At 46.0% G+C, this 25860-nt stretch overlaps 1 protein-coding gene across 1 annotated transcript in view; it reads right to left on the reverse strand.

The window, feature by feature from the left end:
- The window catches only part of IFI35 (interferon induced protein 35), a 77623-nt gene that overhangs the window by 32850 nt on the left and 18913 nt on the right, over window positions 1-25860 (reverse strand). The window contains exons 3-4 of the mRNA XM_083147551.1: window positions 16007-16084; window positions 2882-2953 (exon numbers count right to left, since the gene is read on the reverse strand). Of these exons, the coding sequence (XP_083003677.1) occupies window positions 2882-2953; window positions 16007-16084 (150 nt within the window). The remainder of the gene's footprint in view (window positions 1-2881; window positions 2954-16006; window positions 16085-25860) is intronic.

Genomic DNA, 25860 nt, shown 5'->3' on the forward strand with positions numbered 1-25860 from the left:
AATACCTAAATTATTACATTTGCTGTATTTATATTTAGTGACCAATCCCATATACATAGGTATTGGTCGCTTAATATTAATACAGCAAAGAAGTAGAAATCATTGAGGAGACAAGACGGGTGTGGTATAGGGGTCCAACAGTCGGGATCCCGACAGTCATTATCCCGACTGGCCGGACCCAGACAGCAGGGCGAGCGCAACAAAGCCCCTTGCGAGCTCGCCACGCTGCGGACACGGTGGCTTGCTAAGCGAGCCACCTATTCTATTCTCCCTCTATGGGGGTCATGGACCCCCACGAGGGAAAATGGCCGTCGGGAACCCGGCTGTCGGTGTTTTGACAGTTGGGTGAATGCCTGTCGGGACCCCGTCCAGTACCCAGACAAGACATTGGGGTAAATGTAGAATACCTTCAATAACGGTACCAGATTAGCCTCCTTACCGAGGCGAAGCAGTAAGCCATAGCGTTAAGATGCATTATCCTCTCGGATGCTGAAGTGGGGGAGTAAAATTTCAACCCCCATTCAATAATTGCTACCAGACCTCCCCCCAGTGCATCTGCACTGTACCTGCTGTGGTGTATGGGCATTGTGGAAATCGATAGATGTAACTGAGTACAGTCAATGCTACGGACCATTCATACATAGCATGCTGATATGTTGAGGCAATCTTGTAGATAGCAGCGCCAATATAGTCCTAGTGTCCCTGTCATTTGACTCACATCTGCACCTTCATACATCGGGGAGAAGCCGTATCAGCGCTCACAACAGTGCCCATACCGATTCTCTCCCATAATAACCCTTCTTACATCTACACATTCTAATTTGAATTACTTCAACAGATTGATGATGTTCTACCAGAATGTTACATACAGTAATGTTGTAGATACATGCTTTTAACCCATGGCAGCGGCGTAGCTACGTTTTGGGTGCCCCCCAGCCGCCCATTCAACCCCCCCCCCCCCAATCCCCCGCAGCCTTACCTTTCGCGCTGGTCCCGGCGGCTTCGTTCTGCGGAGGACCACCACAAAATGGCCGCCCCCATACAGCAGACAGTTTCAGAGAACTGTGTGCTATATGGGGAAGGCCATTTTGTGGTGGTCCTCAGCAGAAGAACGGAGCCGCCGGAACCAGCAAAATAGGTAAGCCTGCGGGGGATTGGGGGGAGGTGTAACTATAGCACCGCAGCCCCCGGCGCCCCCATGCGGTGGCGGGGGCTGCGGTGCTATAGTTACGCCAGTGACCCATGGGTCTTCAAACTGTGGCCCTCCAGATGTTGTGAAACTACATGTTCCAACATGCATTGCCACATTTTTTCCTATAAGAGCATGCCAAAACTGTCAGGGCATGCTGGGACATGTAGTTCCACAACATCTGGAGGGCCACAGTTTGAAGACTCATGTTTAACCCATTGACCTCCACAAAGATCTATAAAATTAACCTATTAAATGTTTAATGAAGCTAAATTGACATGTGAAAAATCATTATGCCTACCTGTTTTTCTTTAAAGCAAAACTAAATGTAATTTTTTTTTTATATCAATGCTTTTATTAATAATTATTAAAACATAACTTTTACAACTATACTGCAATCCTATAGAAATACAAACATTAATAATAAAACATTTGGGTACTTGTTTCCTAGCATGGCCACAATCGCATTGATCTTGTGCCCTTAATAGTGGTATGCGATGGCCCCCGACGCGATGGACCCGATTTCCCATTGAAATGCATTGAAAAGTTAAAAAATCGCGTCGGTCGCGTCGCATACGGCTAAATAAGCATTAAATGGTCCCGACGCGATGCCCCCGATTTCCCATAGGGAACAATGTTAAACATTAAATGGTCCCGACGCGATGCCCCCGATTTCCCATAGGGAACAATGTTAAATGGCTCAATTTACCCAAATCAACAGGGAACAATGTTAAATGGTCCAGAAACCCCCCAAAACACCCCTGAACAGTGAAATGGCCCCCCAAAATTAGTTAACGCCACCCCACGATCAACGTGAACCCGAAGCGTGGCAAGCGCAGCGGTACGCGTCCTCCGACCTTTTCATACCCCCACTATCCACGTCGGCGTGGAGTTGAGAATAGAATAGTGTGGCGAGCGCAGCGGATACCTTCACAGGTAAACGCGTCCCCTCGCGGGCTTCACAGGTAAACGCGTCGCCACGGATACCTGTGAAGCCCGCGAGGGGACGCGGATACCTGTGAAGGTATCCGCGTCCGCTCGCCACACTATTCTATTCTCAACTCCACGCCGACGTGGATAGTGGGGGTATGAAAAGGTCGGAGGACGCGTACCGCCGCCGCTCGCCACGCTTCGGGTTCACGTTGATCGTGGGGTGGCGTTAACTAATTTTGGGGGGCCATTTCACTGTTCTGGTGTGTTTTTAGGGGTTTCTGGACGATTTAACATTGTTCCCTGTTCATTTGGGTAAATTGAGGCATTTAACATTGTTCCCTATGGGAAATCGGGGGCATCGCGTCGAGACCATCGCATGCGATTTTTTAGCACCGATGCGACCGATTAGATTTTTTTACCTGCGATGCCCCCGATTAGAATCGGTGTGGCCGTGCTAGGAAACAAGTACCAACATTTGTTTATATGGGCTTTTTAGAACAGTAGCTACTGTAAGTTCCATACAATACCTACTGTATGTGAAAGCAGGGTGTGTACTGCATAAACTTACAATGTAACACTGAGGACATACCTTGAATATAAACAAACAACTACTAGGCGTAGTCAGTAACAGGCGAACATTCACAAGAGGGAAAAAAAAAAGGTTTAAACAAAAGAGCGAACAGGAACTGAGAACCCAAACAATACTTCACTGCGTATGTGCAGCTTCTGTAGCAGACAAAGCAAAAAACAAACTCCTACCTTGTATTTTTGTATCTCTTTTCTCAAATCATCTTCTGTCACTTTCTGGTCTCCAATATGTACAAACTCCCCCTAAAATAAAGAGGAAAAGCAAGTATGAACACTTTCTTCATTTTCATTTGTTTTATTTTCTCTTCCATAGACTAGCTGCTATTTATAGATCTATTTATTTACAGTTTCAGTACTTGTTTCCTAGCATGGCGCCCAATCTTTAGATTTTTTTGAGCGGCATGCGTTTTTTAATTGTGGTGCTTTCAATGTTAAATGCACTCCCATTGGCAACACCACCCCCACTATCAACGCCAACGCGAAGTGTGGCGAGCGGCGGCAGTACGCGTCCTCCTTTTCATACCCCCACTATCCACGTCGGCGTGGAGTTGATTTTAGATAGTATGGCAAGCCCGAAGTGTGGCGAGCGGACACGGATTACTTTACATGTTTTCCGCGTCCGCTCGCCCCGTTTCGGGCTCTTATTCTGCATCCGCTCGCCACGCTTCGGGCTCTTATTCCACATCCGCTCGCCACACTATGTAAAATCAACTCCACGCCGACGTGGAGGAATAAAAGGTCGGAGGACACGTACCACCGCCCCTCGCGGGCTTGCTGCGCTCGCCACGCTTCGGGTTGGTGTTGGCAATGGGGGTGCATTTAACATTGTAAGCACCCATCACTGTGCTTGTACAATTAAAAATCGCATTGCATGCCATTTGCTGGCATGCAATGCTATGCGATATTTCATTGTACAAGCACTCCTGTTAATTTAACATGAATATCGCTTCACATCGCACACCACTAAGTATGGTATGCGATGGGCACCGTGCTAGGAAACAAGTACCACAGTTTCTTATATAGCACAGCAGATTCTGTTGCGCTTTACAATAGTAGACAGTGATAAAACATACTGGGTAACAACAGGCAGACAGACTTGGAGGTAGGAGAGCCCTGCTGCAAGCTTACAATCTATCAACCAAAATTTAAAGGCCCATGCACACTGGGCGATTTTGAGCTGATTGCAGCTCTAAAGCCGCCCAGTGTGTACGGAGCTGTGAAAAGAGGCGAGTTTTGACGCGCACTCCCACATAATTTCTGGCAGATGCCACCCATCTGCTGGTATTAACAGCAGATCTGCGGCAGGTGGATGGATTTCCATAGCGTACCATTATGGAAAGCTGTCCACCCCGGTGAAAATTGCTTGGAAGGGCAAAAATCTCTTAGTCAGTGTGTATGCACTGAGCGCTTTTTTCAGCTTAGCAAATTTTTCATCTTTGCAAAAGCTTCCAGTGTGTATGCACCTTTAGAGTAGACCAGTGGTTCCCAAACTGTGTGCATTGTCTCCCTGGGGTGCCTCAGGACACTTGCAGGGGTTACATGGGTTGGTGGTCCAGGACCAATTAAAATTATTTTTGTTCAATTACTTATGGACAAACAAGTGCTTGTGGCTGCCAATTATAAAATTGGTGTTGAAACAGAAGCAAATCCTGTCCTCTTCACCACATAACCAGTGCTTGAAGTGGGCACTGTACAATGGTATGACATACCGGCACCCAGCACTGAACTTTTTTTTTCTTCCCTCTCTGCAGCAGAGCTGGAGATTCCACGGCCATTCACTGCAGCACACAGGAGACTGTGTAGCTGCTGTCACCCGGCGATAGGGAAAGGTGGGGAGATGACAGGCTGGGCCGGGGGTCAGGGTGCATTGTGCCACCCGCTGTCATTTATTTATTTATTTAAGCTCCGTTGCGGCCGCCCGCCCGCTCACCCACCAAGAGAATGGCAGAGAGCAGTGAACTGCCCATGCTGCCCGGCTGTCTTCAGAGCAGAGAGTGCATAGCGGTGAACTGCCCGTACCCGTCAGTCTTCAGCGGGTTGCGGCTATTTGAAATCTCGTGCCAGGTTGCAAGACCACTGTTTGGCTGACATTCTTCCTGCGCTAGATTTTAAATAACCGCAACCCACTCTGAAGACTGCCGGGCACGGGCAGTTCACTGCTCTACACTCTCTGCAAGCTGTCACCTGAATGTCACCTCGCTGCCATTCTCTCGGTGGGTGGGTGGGTGGGTGGGCGTCCGTGACAGAGCTTAAATAAATAAGTTACAGCGGGGGGCACAATGCACCCTGACCGCCGGCCCAGCCTGTCATCTCCCCACCTTTCGCTATTGCCGGGTGTCAGTCTCCTGTGTGCTGCAGTGAATGGCTGCGGAATCTCCTTCATCTCTGCTGCAGGGAGGGGAGAAAAAAAAATTATCGGGATCCCATCTACACTACTCAAGGCATATTATGCACCCTGACCCCGGGGAAGCGGTCATCTATTAGAATGAACTTAGGTCTACAGTCATTAGGTCGACTGGCAGGAAGGTCGACCTGACTTAAGGTCGACATGGGCCAAGGTCGACATGACTTAAGGTTGAATTTGCATAAAGGTCGACATGAGGAAGGTCGACTGGTCATAAGGTCGACATGGGGTTTTCACTGTTTTTTGAGCCGACAGGTGGTATTTCATGCCCTACCATCCACTAGGGCGTGGAGGAGTTTATTAAAGCTGTGGCGAGCGAAGCGAGCCACCGTGCCCGAAGCATTGCGAGCGTCCGATTCTCATTGCCAACTGTGTCCATGTCGACTGTGTCGACATTCGGGCCAAAAAACAGTGAAAAACCCATGTCGACCTTATGACCAGTCGACCTTCCTCACGTCGACCTTTATGCAAATTCGACCTTAAGTCATGTCGACCTTGGCCCATGTCGACCTTAAGTCAGGTCGACCTTCCTGCCAGTCGACCTAATGACTGTAGACCTAAGTGTGGTCTGACAGATGTACCGATTCCGTGGGAGGCATAAGGAAAACTTAGCCAAGACTGATGTGGGTGGAAACCAAAACAGGCCAGAAATTGATCATATTGTCTGAGAACGGTGGATAATTTGAAAACAGAGATGTAGCTACCTTTGTAAATAACAGTAGCATCAGACACCAACTGGCAATTGCCTACGCACCAGAAATGAGTCAAAGAGTAAACAAGAATATGTGATGTGATGTGATGTGGGTCTAGGCAAGAGATTCTGGGTAGAGGCAGTCCTTATTGCAGTGTAACTAAAGAGAAGCATGCCCTATTGAGGCAGTCAAACTCATAATACTGTTATAGGGATGCCGGCGTTCAGAATCCCGACCGCCGAAATACCGACACCCCTGGAGGGAGAATAAATTAGTGTGCCGAGCGTAGCGAGGCACCGGGCCCGCTGCGTGGCGAGCGCAGCGAGCCCGCAAGGGGGGGCGATCCACGTCCCCCCCTTGTCGGCATTTCGGCTGTCGGGATTCCGGCGTCGGGATTCTGAACGCCGGGATTCAGTACTGGATCCCTGTTATATATGGGGTCCAAGAAGAAGATAAAGCTGGCCATACACCTAAAGATTTATCGCTCACTCTGGCTGGTTAGAACAAAAATCTGGTAACGTATGGTAGCAAGGGACAGTTGACCATTTGTTTTGAAATTCTGGAAAACTAGCAAAAACAGTCATTCAGATATTACCAGGTTTTTGATCCAACCAGCCAGATTGGACAAAAAAATCTATAGGTGTATGGCCAGTCTATAAGAGTCAATAATCTCTGTATTTGGGTGTAAAGCATATGTTCACATCCCTAAAGAAACAGGTGCAAACTGGTCCTTAATTCCAATTCCTGCATTATGCTAGCAAGGTTCACGGACAATGACAACAAAAACCTCATAGGGCTAGATTTACTGGAATCGGTACATCTGTCAGACCACACTTAGGTCTGCAGTCATTAGGTCGACCCCACTAGGTCGACTGGCAGGAAGGTCGACCTGACTTAAGGTCGACATGACTTAAGGTTGAATTTGCATAAAGGTCAACATGAGGAAGGTCGACTGGTCATAAGGTCGACATGGGTTTTTCACAGTTTTTTTACCCGAATGTCGACATGGACACAGTTGGCAATGAGAATCGGACCCTCGCATCGCTCGCAATGCTTCGGGCACGGTGGCTCGCTTCGCTCGCCACAGCTTTAATAACCTCCTCCACACCCTAGTGGATGGTAGGGCATGAAATACCGCCTGTCGGCACATGTCGGCTCAAAATACAGTGAAAAACCTATGTCGACCTTATGACCAGTCGACCTTCCTCATGTCGACCTTTATGCAAATTCGACCTTAAGTCATGTCAACCTTGGCCCATGTCGACCTTAAGTCAGGTTGACCTTCCTGCCAGTCGACCTAGTGGGGTCGACCTAATGACTGTAGACCTAAGTTCATTCTAATAGATGACCGCTTCCCCTCCCACTGCCCGCCCCATCACCCATTCCCTAGCACCACCCATTGCCTCTCTAACTACCAATATCTCTCTCCCCTAACCCACTGCCTCACACCTTGCCTCTCACCTGCATCCAGTGGCGTAGCTACAGGGGTCGCAGCGGTCGCAGATGCGACTGGGCCCCTGAGCCAGGGGGGCCCAACCCCCGCCACTGTCCTGGAAGAGGGAAGCGAACAGGACGCATCCCGTTCCCAGTGCTGCTTTACGGGTGTCTAGAGAGAGGCGAGCAGATCTGATGACCATTCCCAGCATTGGCAGCTCCACGATCCGCTGGCCGGCAGTTTCGTCAGTGTCGTGGCAAGAGCAGTTTACTGTTACTCTACTTCCGCTCTCACGACGTCAGCCTTGCTTTGCGGCAGTAGTAGCGCGGCCCGGTTATGGACATGTTGGAGGGGCTGTTCGGCAGCGATGGCGACTCTGATAACGAACAGAAGGCTGAAGCCGGTAGGTGCCCGGCAGGCGGGCAGTAGTAAGGGGGCACTGCGGCACCGGGTTCTGTTACTCACCTCATACGGGTACTTTCCCTGTGTTACCGGCTCTATGGGCGCTGCGTGATGCCCGTAGCTCTGTGTATCCCCCACCGGCATATGCCGGCTTCTTTCTGCTCGGCATTGACACAGTGGGCTCATTGGGACGACCACTCTGGGTTATTATATAGGCTGCAAGTGCTGCTTACATTGCCACCCAGCAGTGTGCTTCTACGGGAGTTTTTGTTATTTTTGTCCACTTTAACAAACTAGTGTGTGTTGTGTAATGCACTGCAGATACCAAAGTGTTCTACCCTAAAGGGGTTAAATACTAAAGGGATGATCAGGATGATTGCTCCGCCGCTGCAGCCAATCACAGCTCAGATACGGCCACTGTGTCCCGTCCCCAGCCGCAGGCAGCCAATAGGAAGGGGACCCCTTGCCGCGTGACGTCAGCACGACGCACGCGGGCTCCAACCTCCCCCTCCCTCTCCCACCGCTTCCGCGCCATCACACAGCACGTGTAGGCTGCCAGGACTCAGTAGCAGGACCGCCCGGCGCCCTGTATCGGACTACAGTGAGTCCTGTCACTCAGGCTTTTGAGATTATGTGAAAAATTGCTTAAACTGCTGGGATGTGTAGTTCCACTGTTACAGTGGAACTACACGTCCCAGCATGCCCTGTCACAGTTTTAGAAATCCATTATCTAAAATCTGTGGCAGGGCATGCTGGGACGTGTAGTTCCACAACAGCACTGACTCCAGTCCTGTCAGGCTTGTCAGCTTTTATTTTCTTGGACCGAGACCGAGATTTTAATTTTGTTGTATGTAGGGGGGCCCCAAGCTGACCTTTCGCACCAGGGCCCATGAACCCTTAGCTACGCCCCTGCCTGCATCACTATCACATCACCCACTCTCTCCATTAACCCTCTGCTTCTCCAAGGCAACACTCTCTCGCTGTCACGTCCCTTGTGTGGCCATGCTATTTTGTGCAGTCATGGCCTCTTTCCCCAGAGCAGGTGCGCCTTTGGCATGCACAAACACCCACTGCTTCTTCTGAATTATCAGCTAAATCCTGGAGAGCCGTACAAGTCCCTCCATTTCAGAAACCCACCAGCTCTGGTCTTTGTCCTTTTAATATGTGTTGATCAATCCCTATTTCTTTCTGGGGTTAGTTCTGTTGGCATATTCCAGGATTCTTCATTATGAATTTCTAAAAAGAATTTCTAAAAAGAAAATAATATTGTAGACCAATGATATACAGTAACAGTGTTACTGGCTAGGTTACTTTAAGTTTAAAAGTGTTGTATTTGTAATTCCCACACTGATTCAGAAGCTGCATAGAAAATCTCCCTGTTTAAAGTACGGTTGCTAATTACCCCAACAGCGGTTGATCAAGTTCAGGGCTCAGGACCGACAAAATAGGCAGGGCCAATATTTCCCCTTCTCTAAATCCCTGGCATGCCTGGGGAGACCTCCAGTGTCTGAGCTGCAGTTCTATCTATACATTGCTTCAAAGGAAATCTGAACTTTGCTTAAGACACATTAGACTTGACAAACTCTAGTTCTAGGCCCCCTTTCTGTCTGGATACTAGGGGCCTGGAGTCCTGGCAGTTATGCCCTATTCTTGTACCAATGGGTTTATTACATGGTGCAATCCCATTGGCTGTTCAGGTCATGTTCCACTCACCAAAGCATTTTCCCTATATATGATTGCTTACTTCTGTACAGGTGTAATTTGAAGCTTGGTATCAACATCTAATTAAATAGAATACATAATACCACAAACTCATTACAAGCATCATCCCAAATTCATGTCTACTGTATACAGTCACCCCAAGTTCTATTGATTTCTTGCAGCTGTGTTGTCTACTTCAGGGGTTCCCATTCTTTTTTTAATCACAGACCCCTAGCACAGTGGTTCCCAACCCTGTTCCTCAAGTACCCCAATAGTGCACATTTTGCAGGTCTCCCCACAGAATCACAAGTGACTAATAAGCTCCACCTGTGAATCTTTTAAAATAAATAAAATAACAAAATCTGAATAATGAGTGCACCTGCTGGGTGACCTAAAAAACGTGCACTGTTGGGGGTAATTGAGGACCAGGTTTGGGAACCACTGCCGTAGCAGATCAGATTTTTTTTTCCCCCGGCACTCCTAGGCCCAAAAATAACTAAATATAAAATTAAGTGCATTGTGTTTGTGTGATTCTTAGGTTCAGTTATGTGCAGTGGTCGAAGTGGAAATTTTAAAGTGGGGGTATGGAAAAGCTAAGAATGTTGTTCAGCACGTGTGCTCCAGAAAAGTGGTGTGGCCGCGTTAAAGGGGCGGGGTCACACAAAGTTAGAGGCATGGCTTCATCACAATAGAGGTGTGGCCATGAATGCCACATACCATAATACCTGATGCACATGATGCCACACACTGTAATACCCATTACATATGATGCCACACACCGTAATACCCATTACATATTATACCACACACTGTAATGCCCATTACACATGACGCAACACACCATAATTTCCATTACACATTATACCACACAACGGAATGCCCATTACATATGACGCAACACACCGCAATGCCCATTATACATGATGCCACACACCTTAATGCCCATTATACATTATGGCACACACCGTGATGCCCATTACATAATATGCCACATAAGTGCCACTTACCCACATGCTCATTGCTAGGAGTTTATTTCACAATGCCAGGGGCTTCATGCCCGATGCCAAAAGGGTTCCATTCTTGTTACCACAGGGGATTACATGCTGGTTGCCAAGAGTTTCATGCTTGTTACTATGAGGTATTACATGCTTGTTGCCAAGGGGGTTTATTCTCACGGCGACAGCCGCCACAATGAAAGCACCGTGGCTGCCTGTCCACCTGGCAGACTGTAGCTGCTGGCACCCAGCGATAGGGATAGGGTGGGGACAGGGCCGGTGCTAGGGTGTCCGGGGCCCCCCTGCAAACCATAAATTGTGCGCCCTTTCACATTGCCATTGCAACAAGCTGCAGCCCGATTGTGTGAGCGTATGCAACATGCGATCCTATGGAGGATCTCGGGTGCATGTACATGTATGCATACACCATCTCAGTGCTGTGTCCGCAAAATGTTGCAGGCACTAAAGGTGCCCATACACGCTGCGAGAATTGCATACGTTATGAGCTAGATCTCATTGCACGGTGTGCGATGCAATCCGAAAGCAGTACAAAAAGTATGTGCCTAGAGCATCAACAGGTGCACGCTAACCGGCACCACAAGTACTCGTCCCTGACAGGGAGAGTCTGTGGATAGCGGCAGCGACGGCACCGTTATAGCGCTTATACAAATACTCTGATATCAGCACACTTGTACACTGTACACCGGTAGCACCAGTGAGGCATATAGCCTTATTGCTACCTGAGTGAACGATACAAGCTACCTGCGGTGCTGATTGGTCCTGCAGACAAGTACCTAATTGTATATATACCCACTCCGTCCACACCATAAGATATCCGCATACCCTAGCTGGTTACCTGTAGAATGATACAGAGTTTGGTGTGTCAAATGACACAGAGTTTGGTGTACTAGATGATTTACAGTTTGAGCTGCAGGACTTGTATTAGCTGAATTAATGTATGAGCCTGATTTATGATACAGAGCCAACCGCTGTATCTCATACCAGCGACGCTTAGAGCATTAACGGGTGCACGCTAACCAGCACCACAATAACTCGTCCCTGACAGGGAGAGTCTGTGGATAGCGATAGCGACGACACCGTTATAGCGCTTATACAGTACTTTTATATCAGCACACTTGTACACTGTACACCGGTAGCACCAGTTAGGCATCTAGCCATAGTGCTACCTGAGTGAACGATAGAAGCTACCTGTGGTGCTGATTGGTCCTGCAGACAAGTACCCAATTGCATATATACCTACTCCGTCCACACCATAAGATATCCACATAACCTAGCTGGTTACCTGTATAATGATACAGAGTTCGGTGTGTCAAATGACACAGAGTTGGGTGTATTAGAGGACCTACAGTTTGAGCCACAGGACCTTATATACAGTCCACAGCCTCCATCTTGAATAGACACTTTCCTCCCCTAAAAACGGGATAATCCCAAAAGAGGGAATATAATTTGTGTCAAATAATTATTAATTAACAAGGTAAACTGATTGTAGAACGCGCACAGGCCATTTTAACCCACACTGTATCCACTTGTGTTTATGTTATTTGTTGTTCGTTATATTTCGCAGATTTTAAACCAATAAATATTAAAAGGTATATTTTATGTCTCGTTATTATAAATGGTGCACCACCATATGACAACTCTCCTCTCTGCTCAAGTCTATACTCCTTTGTCCGTGGTAGCACACCCCTATAACAATATTCAATGTGTATAACCACATCCAACTATTGATGAAAGAGGGGGCCTTTCCCTATGAAATAATATCAAAACTCCCAGTCTTGTGCAACAGATCACCCCCCTTGACCTACAAAAAAACCATGTCGACCTTATGATCAGTCAACCTTCCTCATGTCGACTTTTATGCAAATTCGACCTTAAGTCATGTCGACCTTGGCCCATGTCGACCTTAAGTCAGGTCGACCTTCCTGCCAGTCGACCTAATGACTGTAGACCTAAGTGTGGTCTGACAGATGTACCGATTCCGATTTACTAAAGCTTTGAAAACATACAAGCGATTTAGTCATTTTAGACTGCGTAAAATATGAGTCAATTTAGGTGAATCTTTCTCGTATGTCAACCAAATGCCATTCTACACATAAGGGTGAGCTTAGGGCATATTGCATACGTGCAAGAGATATGGAAGATCCAGTTAAACTTAGTAATTGTTGTGGAAAGAGAAATGTTATATGGGAAATGGGAAAACCATATGACATCATCAATCTTCTGTGATGCACGTATTAACATAATTACTAACATAGTCTAGTACATATTTCTTGTAAGCGGCAGGAGAAATCATTAGATGGTCGCCGACCGTATAATGATTTATCCTGCTTTCCCAATAAAAGTCAGCGAAAACTGACTTTTATTTGCATGCGTCTGGACAAAGACACCTCACACAATGTAGTAAATGGGTGAAACACACATTAATTGAGGCCACAATGGCAAAAAGGGACCACTGCTGCTTTGTGCGCTCTGTTGTAATGTCTGTGCGCACGCTCGTCAAGGTGTGTGCGCGCGCGCACACGTGCGCACAGCTTAGAGGGAACACTGGGTATGGGTCATTGAGTCGGCCAATATTTGGTCGACATGCATTGGTTTGACCACTGAAGGCTGTAGTGGCTTAGTTCAACACATGAAATAGGTTGACATGCCTAAGCTTGACACAAGCACTAGGTCGACAGTCAAAAAGATAGACCTGGGTTTTGTACTTTTCTGGGGCCTGAGTGTCAACATGCACACTGTCAAAGGGTACCGCGCTTGCGATGCTCGGCACACTATTCTATTCTCCCTCCATGCCCTAGTGGATGCTAGGGCATGAAATACTGCCTGTCCGCACATGTCGTCATGAAAAAAACATGTCGTCATTTTGACTGTCGACCGCCATTGTCGACATAATGCTTGTGTCGACCTATTTCATATGTCGACCTAAGCCATGTCAACTTTCAGTGGTTGACCCAATGCACGTTGACCTTATATGTGTCGATCTAATGACCGTATACCAGAAGGACAAACTAGTACCGGGAATCATCTCTGTACTGCCATCTGCATTGCGCACTTGCCATAGGAAAATGAGCTCAGTACACTAGCCACCAAACTGTTGTTAAAATTATTAGTATTAACCTTATTTACAGTATATAGTGCCAACATATTACACAGAGCTTATCAGACGCAATTCCAATTAAGCTTGTAGTATACAGTAAATGGTCTGCAACACAGTCAAACACACTAGAATTAACTTAGTCACAAGTAGACTATCAGTGTGTTTGATTGGACTAGAAGGGGAAATTGAAGAACCTAGGGGAACCCTTACTGATGTCTCTTCTTCACATAACAAATGTTGTGCCAGAAAAGAAAGCTGTTGGGACCAAACGCTATCCAACAGACACAGCGTGTGTGACTATCAAGAGGGGCAGGCCACAGGTGGAGGAGAACCCTGGAGCTGGCAGAACCCGATGAGGGAGTTGGCTGTAACTAAACAGTGACATCTAGTGCCACCTGCATCCTCTATTGCATGGGTCTTCAAACTGCGGCCCTCCAGATGTTGTAAACTACAAATCCCAGCATGCCTTGCCACAGTTTTGCTATAAGGGAGTGTTAAAACTGTGGCAAGGTATGCTGGGATTTGTAGTTTCACAACATCTGGAGGGCCACAGTTTGAAGACCCACGCTCTATTGACATGGGTGGTGGGGCAGGCTTTTCTGTTGGAATTACTATGCAGGACCAAGGAGGAGGTGGGACTAGTTCCATCTCCTATAATAGGTGATGGAACTCAGTTTTGCCCCATCCCCCCACAATTCAAGGAGAAGATTCAAATGCCACACCTGATCATACATAGATCTGGTCAAGATAGAGACCCCAGTGTAGCTCTGAAGATGCTCACCTGAATTGGTGACATGCGAACAATAATGTAGTGCATAATAATGTAGTGCATACATTGAACAATATCATTAACAATATCATTCAGTGACATCATCCTGCCCTTACACCTGAACATGCAGTCATTGACAATATAATATAATACAGGCGACAGGGGGTAGTTAACGACCTGCGGGAGCTAGCAAAGAGTGTACACACTGCACTAGTTGAACCATATATTGCATTGTTAACTTGCAGAGTTTTCTCTCTCTCTTTCTCATCATTTATTTCTTTACTAATACTTTAAATATTACAGTGTCATTACCTTATGCGTGCGATACCTAAATGCTTTAAAACTTATTCTGCTTTCCCACTGCCTAATCGGGTAATGACCCGGTATTGTAAACGGGTCTTTAAACGGTTAAGAGCCATAAAGACCCTTTCTCACTGCAGCAGTAAATTGCTGTTTAAATACCGTTTTTGTCACATTCACATTGTGCAAAATGCAAAGCAACCCATTTAAACCCATAGTAAACATGGGCTGTCATATTAAAAATGAACTTTTCTTGCCCCACAGGATGTGTTGTGTACATATTATTAAACCTTTATTATTATTATTACTACTAAAAAACTGCCAAAAAACGGCTCTTAAAACGGGTAAAACACTGCTTTTTACCCGTTTAACAAATACCGGTATTTGTTAAACGGGTAAAGCAACCTGGAGCTTTCACACTGCAGCTCTACACATTTTAAAAGGCTAAAAAAATGGCAATTTACCGAGCTGCAGTGGGAAAGGGGTATCAGAAGTTGGAAGTTAAATTAAAAGCCATGTGAGAAGCTGGCAGAACAACAGGGGAAGTGTGAACAGTATGTTTGTGGGGTAGTTTGAGATTAAATAAAAGAACAGTGGGAGGCCCAGAGGCAGAACTACCATTGGTGCAGCAGGTGCATTGCACCAGGGCCCCTGAGGACTAAGGAGCCCACTGCTGCCACCCCTTGCTGTGTGGCATGTTTTGAACTTATAATTTTTCTATCTCACAAGTTCTGACACTGGGTGAGCCCTAATGGGTGGAGGTTGTGGAGGTTAAACACGGGAGAGAAACTGCTACTCTTGGAAGAGAATAGATAAAGATTTGTATGGTGTGTACATGTTTATAATTATAGGGGAAGGCCATTACATTCTGATCTATTGTATGCTAACCAGTAGGCAATGGAATCTGTGTTGCATGCACGCCCACAAAAAGGAGTCTCTCTTGTATAATGGACACAAGAATGTGCTCTGTGCAAAGTTACAGTTGTGGTAAAATGTGCAGGTACACTAATGGGGTTTACTGTAAACCATAATAATGTAAATTGTAAATAGGACTATTTTATGGGTCAAAATCAACTGTTTCCTTCACTACAAAAAAAAAAAGACATTTGCTAAATAATTTAACCTTTTCTTAATTTTTTTTTCAATGTATATTTATTTTTGAAGGTAGCTTACTAACTTGATTTATATTATAGACCGGTGTGCCACAACCAAATTGCAGACACGGAGCTTGTTTAACCCTTTGAGTGCCAACATCTCTGTGAGAGACGTGCAAAATATCCACTAATAATGTCACTCACATTTGTTATATAAATTCAAATGAAAAATGTGTTAAAAAAAGGATTATATTTCCTACATAAAAGGTAAACATTACAGGACATTATGATGAGTAAAAATGTTTGCTTGGCAATTTTCACACCTATTTTGACAATTTTGGTTGGTACTCAAAGGGTTAAGTGCATCACTACTAAAATAAGAGTACCTGCAACTGGCTAGAGGCAGGATATTGAGTGTGAAGTGTAATCTTGAGCTTCACTTGGGATCCTCCATCTGAAATTATCTGACAAATGAGACATATGCAACCAATGATTAAGCAGGTTGCCAACCCACAGTATAGTTGAGCAAGGTTTTACATAAATGGAAAGCTCTGATAAAACAGACTGCATGTTTTTTTATACAAAAGTATTGTGATTATCTAAATTATTATTTGTTAAATTCACTATTAAATGATAACAAGCAACATTTTAAGCTCCAAGGCCCTTCTCCTTCCTGTTCATAGAACCTATTTCTCTTGCACACAATGGGCCTTATTCTGGTTGGTGCGGCCGGGCCGTACGCGTACGTTCCGGGGTTTTTCATGATCTGCGCATGCGTACATTCGCCAATGCGCAGGCGCGAACACTCCACAACGCTTACGGACGGGTCTCTCCGTGCAAAAAAACCTGTCCGCGAGAGTACGGGCATTGGGGGCGGCATAGGGGCGTGTTGAGGGGAGCGGCCGAAATAATGAGGGAAAATGGGCGTAAATATGGGTGTACACGGGGGTGTGCACCAAAAATGAACGGTGCTACTACCGCACGATCGCCTAAAGCACCGTTCATTTCGGACACAAAACAGGCGGCCGCCAACCGCCACCTCAGACCACCCCTACAGATACCGCATGCCAGTGTGCGCCTGGGTTTGCTAATTTACGCTGATTACTACTCAAACACATACACCTGAATGTAATAAGCAATGCTGCAGTCTATTAAGTCCAAACCATGATTTCACTACCTGCAAGCCACACACAGCACTCAAACACATTGGAAGCTTATCTTTCTATACTTCTCGACATTTAAAGGTTTGTTTAATTTAAGGTAAGAATCTTTTTAAGACCTGCTTATATATGCTAAGGTAGGTATTTGTTAAACAGTTATACACATTCACTACGTGCTTTCATAGACTTTACACAGTAGCACACTCAATCTACACAAGTCGACATGTGTCAACGTGTTCACTCTAATACAAACATAGGTTTTGTATTTATGATACAATAACATAAACCACATCTAACACCTACAAAGGATGTTTCAGCAATGTTTTAAGCCCATGCCCACTATTTTGCACATTAATTAATTCAATCAATTAATTAATTTTCATAATTATAGTTGAAAGGCAAGATTTGCAGGTCCATATATGTGAAGGGTATGCCAGCGTACACGGACGTACGCTCACTCTCACGAGCGACGACATAAGCTGAGTTTTCTATTGAAAACAATAGGGACCCGTCCGTGCAAGCTGGCGTACGCTCAGATAACTGCAAGAAGTCGGTGGGAAGACGGACGAGAGACGTCCGTAAACGGTGGCGTACGCTCTGTTGTACGCCAGTTGTCGGAGTGTAAGGGCTGGTCCGTCCGTGTACGTTGGCGTACGCTCAATTGTACGCCACTCCCCTTCGACGTTGTTTCTGCCCGTACGTATGCGGCTGAGTTGTGGGTGGACTTAACCCCAACGGCCGCGTACGGAGAGCGTACGCTAATAGTGAACGTACGCACGTTTGGCCGCTCCGATCAGAATAACCTCCTATATATATTTACCCTAAAGGTGCCCACACACTAGAAAGATCAGCGATCTTAAAATGTGCGCATACATTTGCCTTGAAATCTTTTGTCCAGCCTGGTAAATGCACATTTTTAAAGATTTATTTTAAGATCCGATGTGAGTTACTATTGATCTTTTGCTAAATCTTCTAATCTTTCATGCAGCATATCAGATCAGAAGATTTAGCAAAAGATCCGCAGGAGCGCTCATCCGATCGAGATCAGCTGCTTTCCAGCCAATTTGCGGTAACCTTTAACCTCCTGCTTGGGCTTTCCGCCCCCAGATTCCACTACTTCCTTTTTTACAGGTTTCAGCTTACATTGAATCTCCATGCGTCAGTGGCTGTGTATTGCGGTGTACTGTTTTACCCTGCATTATTTTGCGATGTAGACCATTTGTGCTGCCTTATAAATAACATTTACTAATAATAATTGATTTCTGGGTGATCGGTGATTTTCTTTATACAGTTTAAGGTACTTATGTATTATCTGGGCTCCCATGTTAAATGCACCCTATTTTTTCATACCCCTACTATCCAACTACGCATGGAGTTGATTTTATATAGTGTGGCGAGCGCAGCGAGCCACCGTGCCCGAAGCGTGGTGAGCGCAGCGAGCCCCGCGAGGGGACGCGGTCTCATAAGAAAAACGGGAGTCCAGATATTACATAAGTACCCAGTTTAATTATTGTGGGGGTTTTTTGTAAGTAGAAACAAAAATTATTGGTTCCTAGCACGTGATTTCTGCCCTCTTGTTCTGTCCACTAAATACTTGGATGTAGTGTATGTAATTCAATTGAAAATTGCAGTATTTTTACTAAATACTACTATATTTCTTAAAGAGCCTTTTGATGTTATTTTTTTTTATTTTTCGATTAAAAATAATAACCTAAGGATACTCACCTGTGTCCATATTTCTTGATTTAGGGCCCAATTCAGAGAGTGACAACATTTCAATGCTAAATGTAAACCGCATTGTATTTCTAGAAGGAAGGAAACTGTATGGTCGGGTCTGTCTTAGCAGCTGTTCATGAGGGGTATTTAAGAACCCTCAAAATAAATAGAACAAACAAGAGTAGGGAAACAGCACTGGGTTTCACTTGTGTAACATACATATAATTATACAATAATTTCCATACTAAAAAAAAAATTGCATAAAAAGAAATAGGCAATTCATAAAAAAAAAGTTTGTGTACACATTTAAAATTCAATAATATTGGTTTGAAAGGAGGAGCACTGCTCCTTGGACTTGTTTGAAAAAGGTGGGGGAAATATGTAGTTTAGAGCTGAATGGGCAAAGCTGTATTCCCAAATATGAATAGAGAGTTCTGGTATAATTCCCAGCAAAGAATTGGTAGTTACCCAATAAAGGAGGTCACGTCCATCTAGGATGGTCTGTAAATGATCAAGTTGCATCAACTGATAGTAAATTGAGACGGTGGTAGATGGCGGCCACGGTGAATTGATTACACACAGCACTGCGAGCGGGGGGGCATGGGGGGGCGGCAGCAAGCTGTCGTGTTCATGGGCACAATCAGCGTTTCATGGGCATTCCTATGAAAACACTGGGTGTTCCCATGGAAATTTTGACGCAGGTGTGGGGGGTGGGACGTCAGCGAATGTTAGTTGCCCGCCCGCTTTCTGCACAGGGCGGCCGCAGACCTAAGACACCACAGAGGTCAAGCACTGTACAGATAATTTGATGGTCGGCAACCATCTAATGATTTCCTCCCCGCACGCAAGCTGCAAATGGATGTTTATGCAATGCATCCATTCGCATGCCTGTGGTGGATTGCGGCATACAAACGGGGGACAGGTGTTGTTTGGTGGGCTTGCAAGGCTGTGAAATTTGCAACCTTGCGGGTGAACCAGAATAAGGTCCATTGTGCCCAATCCAATAGCTATCCTATTTCACTTGAAATCCAGAACAACCCTCTGATTGTTTACTCAGTCGTTCTGTCTGTGGGCAGATTTCAAGGGAAATTGGATAGATATTGGCTTGTACACAATATCTCTCTGTGTGTGGGCACCTTAATAAAGCCCCCTGTCCACTATTGCAACTTCTTCAAGTCGCAGCCTTGAGCCCATTGGGAACGTCCCAGGCGACAGGATTGCATCCCAATACCTGCAGCGGGATTCGATGGGTGTCCCCATGAACATGCTGGCGTTCCCCTGGGAACGCAGACAGGCCGATGCTTGCTCAGGATGGGTGGCTGACATCACATGACATCAGCCCTGTCTTTTCTCCGATCTGCAAAGGAAATAAATGTCACTTTAGACGGACTTATTTCTGAAGGCAGGAGAAATCATTTGATGGATTTGGTTGCTAAGGAAAGGGATGGCAGGGCAGGGCAGGGAAGAGATTCGGGTGCTGGGGGGTGGCAGCCGTTTGGTGGGGTAGCCAAGCAGCAAACGACCGCTGCTTAGCGAGCCAACCTGTGAATTCTGCCTCTGTCTGCATGAAAAGACAATGGAACTGGAACCAGCTGCTAAAACACATCTAAGGGTATGAAGTGGGTTTAGAAGTGGAGATGTTGCCCATCTCTTATATATTTAGCCAGGTCTGTCACTCATCCCCTGTGTGTATAATGTTCCCGCCCAGCGTTATACACAACCCCCCCCCCCCCCAGGGAAAAGACCAGTGTTATACACACCACCCCCTTGACATCACCTCCCCCCGCCCAGCCAGGGCTACAGTACACGCCCACCATGGTGTAGGTGAGCTGCACACCCCGACCCCCCCCCCCACTATTCACAAACCCCCACGCCCCCCCCCCTCCTGCGATTCACGGCACCCCCACCACCATCCCTCCCGAAATTTGCGGACCCACGTGACCCCCCCACCATCCTCCATGGTGTAGGTGAGCGTCACCTCCCCCCCGCGATTCAAACCCCCCCCCCCTCCCTTGATTCACCCCCGCGATTCACGGCGTCCCCTCCGGTGATTCACAGACCCCCGCGACCCCCCCTCCCGCAATTCACGGACCCCCACAACCCCTCTCCCACAATTTGCGGACCCACCACCTTCCCGCGATTTCCCCCCCCCCTCCCGTAATTTGCGGACCCCCCTGACCGCCTTCCTGCAATCCCCCCCCCCCCAGCGGACCCCTACTCCCACATCTCACAGACACCCGTGAGAATGGGGGATCCTGTACCGCCACAAGCAGGTGCTGCCCCTAGTTGGGAAATCCGTCCCTGGCTGCCGCACTGCAGGTTCCCCCACTGCCAGAAGTGTCCCCATGGTCCTCTGCATCAGCGCCACAACTTTTATCAATGTCTCTTGCCCCCATACCACTATTATACAGTCTCCTGCTCTCATCCACCCTCACTCCCTCCCAGTGGGAGGAGACGCTCAGCCACTGCCGGGAGCTGCATACTGTCCCCCACCCTCCTCCAGTTCTAGGGATGCCCATCGACCATCAATGATTTCAAATCATCGATGGTTTATGGCCGATGTTGAATACTTTTGCCATCACTGTGGGAGGACCAGATCAAGTTTCAAATTTTTTTAAGGTTAGGGACATGGATCAACGCTCCGCCCCCCCCCCACACCCGGAAGTCCCGCCACTGAGTTCTGATTGACCCACGGCCTATTCAGTCAGATATAATGGATAACCATCGATAGCTACAATAATTGATGGTTATCCAAGTAATATTTTACTACTATCGATGGCAGGGTGCAAAATCGCCATCAATGCCAATTATCGATGTCGTCTGCACCAATGGCCATCCCTACTCTGCAACAGCCAAAAACCTTTACTACCCGTCATGCCCACACACCCCTATCACTGCCCTGCCTCCTGTTCTCCTGCCCCATAACTTCCGCCAGTGGGGACCCGCTCACCCTGTGTTGCCCACATTCCCCTATCATGCTTTACCACCCAGCCTCCTGCTCTTATGCACCCTAACTTCCACCCAGTAGGAGGAGACACTGACTCAGGGGCACCGTCCTGTACTCCTGTGCTGGGATGCTGGATGCTCACCCACTGGCTGGAGCTGCACAGTGTCCCCCACCCTCCTCTTTAGTCCCCCTTATGCCCACACACCCCTATCACTACCCAGCCTCCTGTTTTCCTGTGTCGTGACCTCCACCAGTGGGGAGCCGCTAACTCAAAAACACCCTACTATACTATTGCACACACACCTAAACAACACGCACGTACACACACACACAGACACCCACACACCCACAATTGTCACTGTACCCTCCACACTATCAATGTACATCTTACTCTGTAACCGCTTTTTTTTTTTTTTTTTTTAAACACATTTTATTTGAAAGTATTTCAAAACAATGTATGTTACAACAAATCAAATAAAGGCAAGAAACATTGAATATCACATCTGGCTGACTTGGTGTTTTCTTTCAGTTTTTTTTTTTCCCTACTTTTCAGTTCTAGTCTTTACATTGTACTATCACATTAATTTCAAAGTATTTCAATATTGAGTTGTGTGGTTTTGGGAATTAGCGGCAAAGCGGGTAAATTCTATATCATTCTCCCGAGCCACTTAGCATTTAGGGTTTAATAGGAGAAGGTATCCACGACCAGCGCAGAGATACCTGCAAGTCAGTCAAATTTTTATACAGCAATATAAATTTCTACTTGTTCAAGCCTCATAGTATTAAAACAACTTACAATACAAATCTTATCTGGGTTTAATATGGGTGGGAAGGAAGGGAAGGGGTAGGCAAACAAGACAGGGGGCGACAGGACAACAAAAATTTACCATAATAGCCTATAATTCAATATTCTAAGTGATCTGTCGTAACAAAAACCATGTAGTGTTCTCAAAGACTTTTTGTATGGACGTCTGAACCTCGGTATTGAGGGTAAGGATATAGGTTTCCCATTTGGCATAGAAGCGCCTGACTCCCTTTTCTATATCAGTTAATGTTGCTTGACGCTCAAAGAATAGAGTCTTGAGAATGGAGTTTTTCAACTCCGCTAAAGAGGGGGAAGTTTTTACTATCCAATGAGTCAGAATTAGTTTTTTGGCTAATACCAGAATTAAGGTAATAAGAGAGATAATCTTTTTTTTGTTGGGCCCCAAGTTCCAGTTATTGAAGTAGAGAAAGAGGAGTGGTAGTGGGTCGTATGTTAGCTGCAGTGTGAAAGTTGTGTTTAAGAATGTAACTAGTTTTCTCCAAAATATTTTTATATGTCCACATCCCCAGAAGTTGTGAAAATAGTCTGCACCCCTCATTTTGCACTTTGGGCATAGTCCTAGATCTCCCGGGATAAAGTGACTTCGTTGTTGTTGTGAGATATAGGCCCTGTTAAGAAATTTGAGGTGTGTCTCTTGGAGAGAGGCTGATTGTAGGTATTTAAGGGAGGTGGGGAGTTTTTTGAATATTGTTGATAGGGGCGGAATGGTAGGGATGTCTATTTTCCATCTATTTTCCAGGTTTTGGAGTAGTTTATCTTTCGGAATTACTATTAGCTCTTGGTATAAGTTTCTAATCTTGTATCCCAGAATATTATGTTGGGCTATGAGCGAAAGCACTGGGTCAGGGTGAACAGGTGTCACATAAGCCTTGGGAATAGATTGCGCATAATGTCGTGCCTGTAAGTACATAAAAAATTGTGTGTTAGGGAGTTGGAATTTAGTTGCTAGCTCTGCAAACGATAAGATTGTGCCTCCTGGGTCGAAGACGTTGCATGTGGCTGATATTCCCTTCTGGCGCCATTCCAAGTACAGCGGATTCTCCAGACCTGGTGCAAAATTGGGATTGCCCCAGAAGGTAATATGTGGGGTGCTAGCTGGGTTCCTGCCAAAACCTTTATGGATTGATATCCACATTTTATACGTTTCTTTGAATAATAGGTTGTTTTTGATGTCAATGGGGATGTCCTTACTTGATACATGGAGCAGTGCGGCTGGTGAGAATGGGTGGAAAAGTTCCTTTTCCAGGTTATCATTTGTGTATATGGATTTATTAAGAAGCCAGTCAGTTGTGTAGCGAAAGTGGGCTGCTTGAGAGAAAGCTTGGGCATTTGGGAGTGCAAATCCTCCGTCTTGTTTTGGAAGTACTAGTCTGGACATAGGCATCCTGGGCTTTTTCGCTGCCCAAATAAACTTTGTGACCATTTTATTATAGTGTGCGAGGTCTTTTTTGGAAAGGGCCAAGGGGATCATTTGGAAAATATATGAAATCTTTGGGAAAATGACACTTTTAACAATCGTTATCCTCCCATATAATGAAAGGGGAAGGGTTATCCATCTGTCTAATAGTTTCTCAATATTCTGTAAGATTGTCTTAAAATTGGCAACATATAAGGAGTCTAGATGTAGCGGAATCATGATTCCTAAGTATTTCATTGGGGTAGTACATATTGTAAATTGTTGCATGCTGGGGTGTGTTTTGGCATATAGGGGAGGCCACGCCAGAGGGAGGAGATGTGATTTATCTTGGTTTATTTTAAATCCTGAGAATGATCCAAAGTGCTCTATAATTGTCATTGCTGCAGGTATAGATCTGGGCGGGTTCGAAATAAAAAGAAGCATATCGTCTGCAAACATACTTAGTTTGACTTCCAGATGACGTATTTTAATACCCGTGAATGAGGAGGAGGATCTAAGTTGGACTGCTAAGGGTTCCAGGGCTAGGGCAAAAAGGAGTGGGGAAAGGGGGCAGCCTTGACGAGTGCCACGCTGGATCTGGAAGGGCGCGGATAGGTAATTATTTGTGAGTATTTGTGTATTGGAGTTTGCGTATAGGTTACTAATGGCGTCTATGAATGGTCTTGGAAAGTTGAATTTCTGTAAGGTTGTAAACAGGTGGTCCCATGAGATCATATCGAAGGCCTTTTCGGCATCTAAGGATAGAATGGCACAAGGGTCGGGAGATTTTGTAGACTGAGTCCACTGCATTACAGTGAGCAGTTTCCTAACATTTAACACTGAGTGACGGCCCCAGATAAAACCCGTCTGGTCTTTGTGGATTATGGATGGGAGGAATAATTTCAATCTGTCAGCAATAATCTTAGTATAAAGTTTATAATCAGTATTCAAAAGGGAGATAGGACGGTAAGAGGCAGGTTGAGTGGGATCGCGTCCAGGTTTTGGGATAACCTTTAGAAGGGCTGAATTAAAATAAGGGGGGGGAGGGGCACCTTTTAGTAGATAATTAAATAAGGCGGCTAAGGGGGGGGCAAGTTTTGGGGCTAAAAGCTTGTAATATTCACTGGTCAGTCCATCTGGTCCTGGAGCTTTACCTGGCTTGAGTTGGCCAATGGCTCTAGTTACGTCTTCTTCAGTGATATCCGCTAGTAATGAGTCTGTATGTTCTGGGTCTAGAGCTGGGAGTGAGAGTGTGGACCAGAATGTGTTTTTGCGTTGTTGGTCTGGTGGGACTGAGGTATATAGGTTTGTATAAAATTTATGAAAGGTAGATGCTATCTCTTGGCCACGGTGTTGGAGGGTACCATTGTCGTCCGCCAATGAGGTAACTATAGCGGGGGGGTGTTGGCCATTAAGCAGATTGGTCATTAGTCTATTGGATTTTCCTCCAAATCTGTGGTATTTACTCTGGGATTGGAATGACATCTTGGTTTCTATTTTGGACAGAAGGGTATCAAAGACAATTTTAGCTTGGTTGTAAGCTTCTCTGTGTATCGAGGTGGGGGAAGACTTGTATGTCTGGTATTTATCTGAAAGTGTGGTTTGGGCTTCAAGATACAATTTAGCTCGGTCCTTACGGAGATGGGAATAATACGATATAATGGCTCCCCTGAGGACCGGTTTGGATGCCTGCCAAAACAGGTGGGGAGAGTCTGCCTCAGCTGTAAGATTGTTATGCTTATAATCCATCCATGTGGACTCTAGGAGGGCCTGAAATTTAGAGGAATTTGCCAAGTGGCTGGGGAATCGCCAGTTGATGTATGGGCCTCTATCTAGGGTAGTGTGTAGGGCAATCCAGCTTGCCGCATGATCGGAGACCGATATCGTCTCAATTTCTGCGCCGCATACCAAGGGGAAGGCTCTAGTAGACAGAAGGACATAATCAATGCGTGATAATGTGTTGTGTGCAGCAGATAAACAGGTAAATTCTCTATCCATTGGGTTACAAGCCCTCCACACATCAGTCAGGTGGAGGCTAGACATTAGGTATTGTAGTCCTCGTTTCGAGGGGGGTCTCCTGGATGGGGCTGAAGATTCTCTATCAAGCACATTCGATATCACAGTATTAAAATCACCAGCTAGCACAATTGAAGTATCAATATAGGGGGTTAATATCGTTACTAGTTTACGGAAAA

This window comes from Crinia signifera, chromosome 6, assembly GCF_055691185.1.
Source record: "Crinia signifera chromosome 6, ASM5569118v1, whole genome shotgun sequence".
NCBI lineage: Eukaryota > Metazoa > Chordata > Amphibia > Anura > Myobatrachidae > Crinia > Crinia signifera.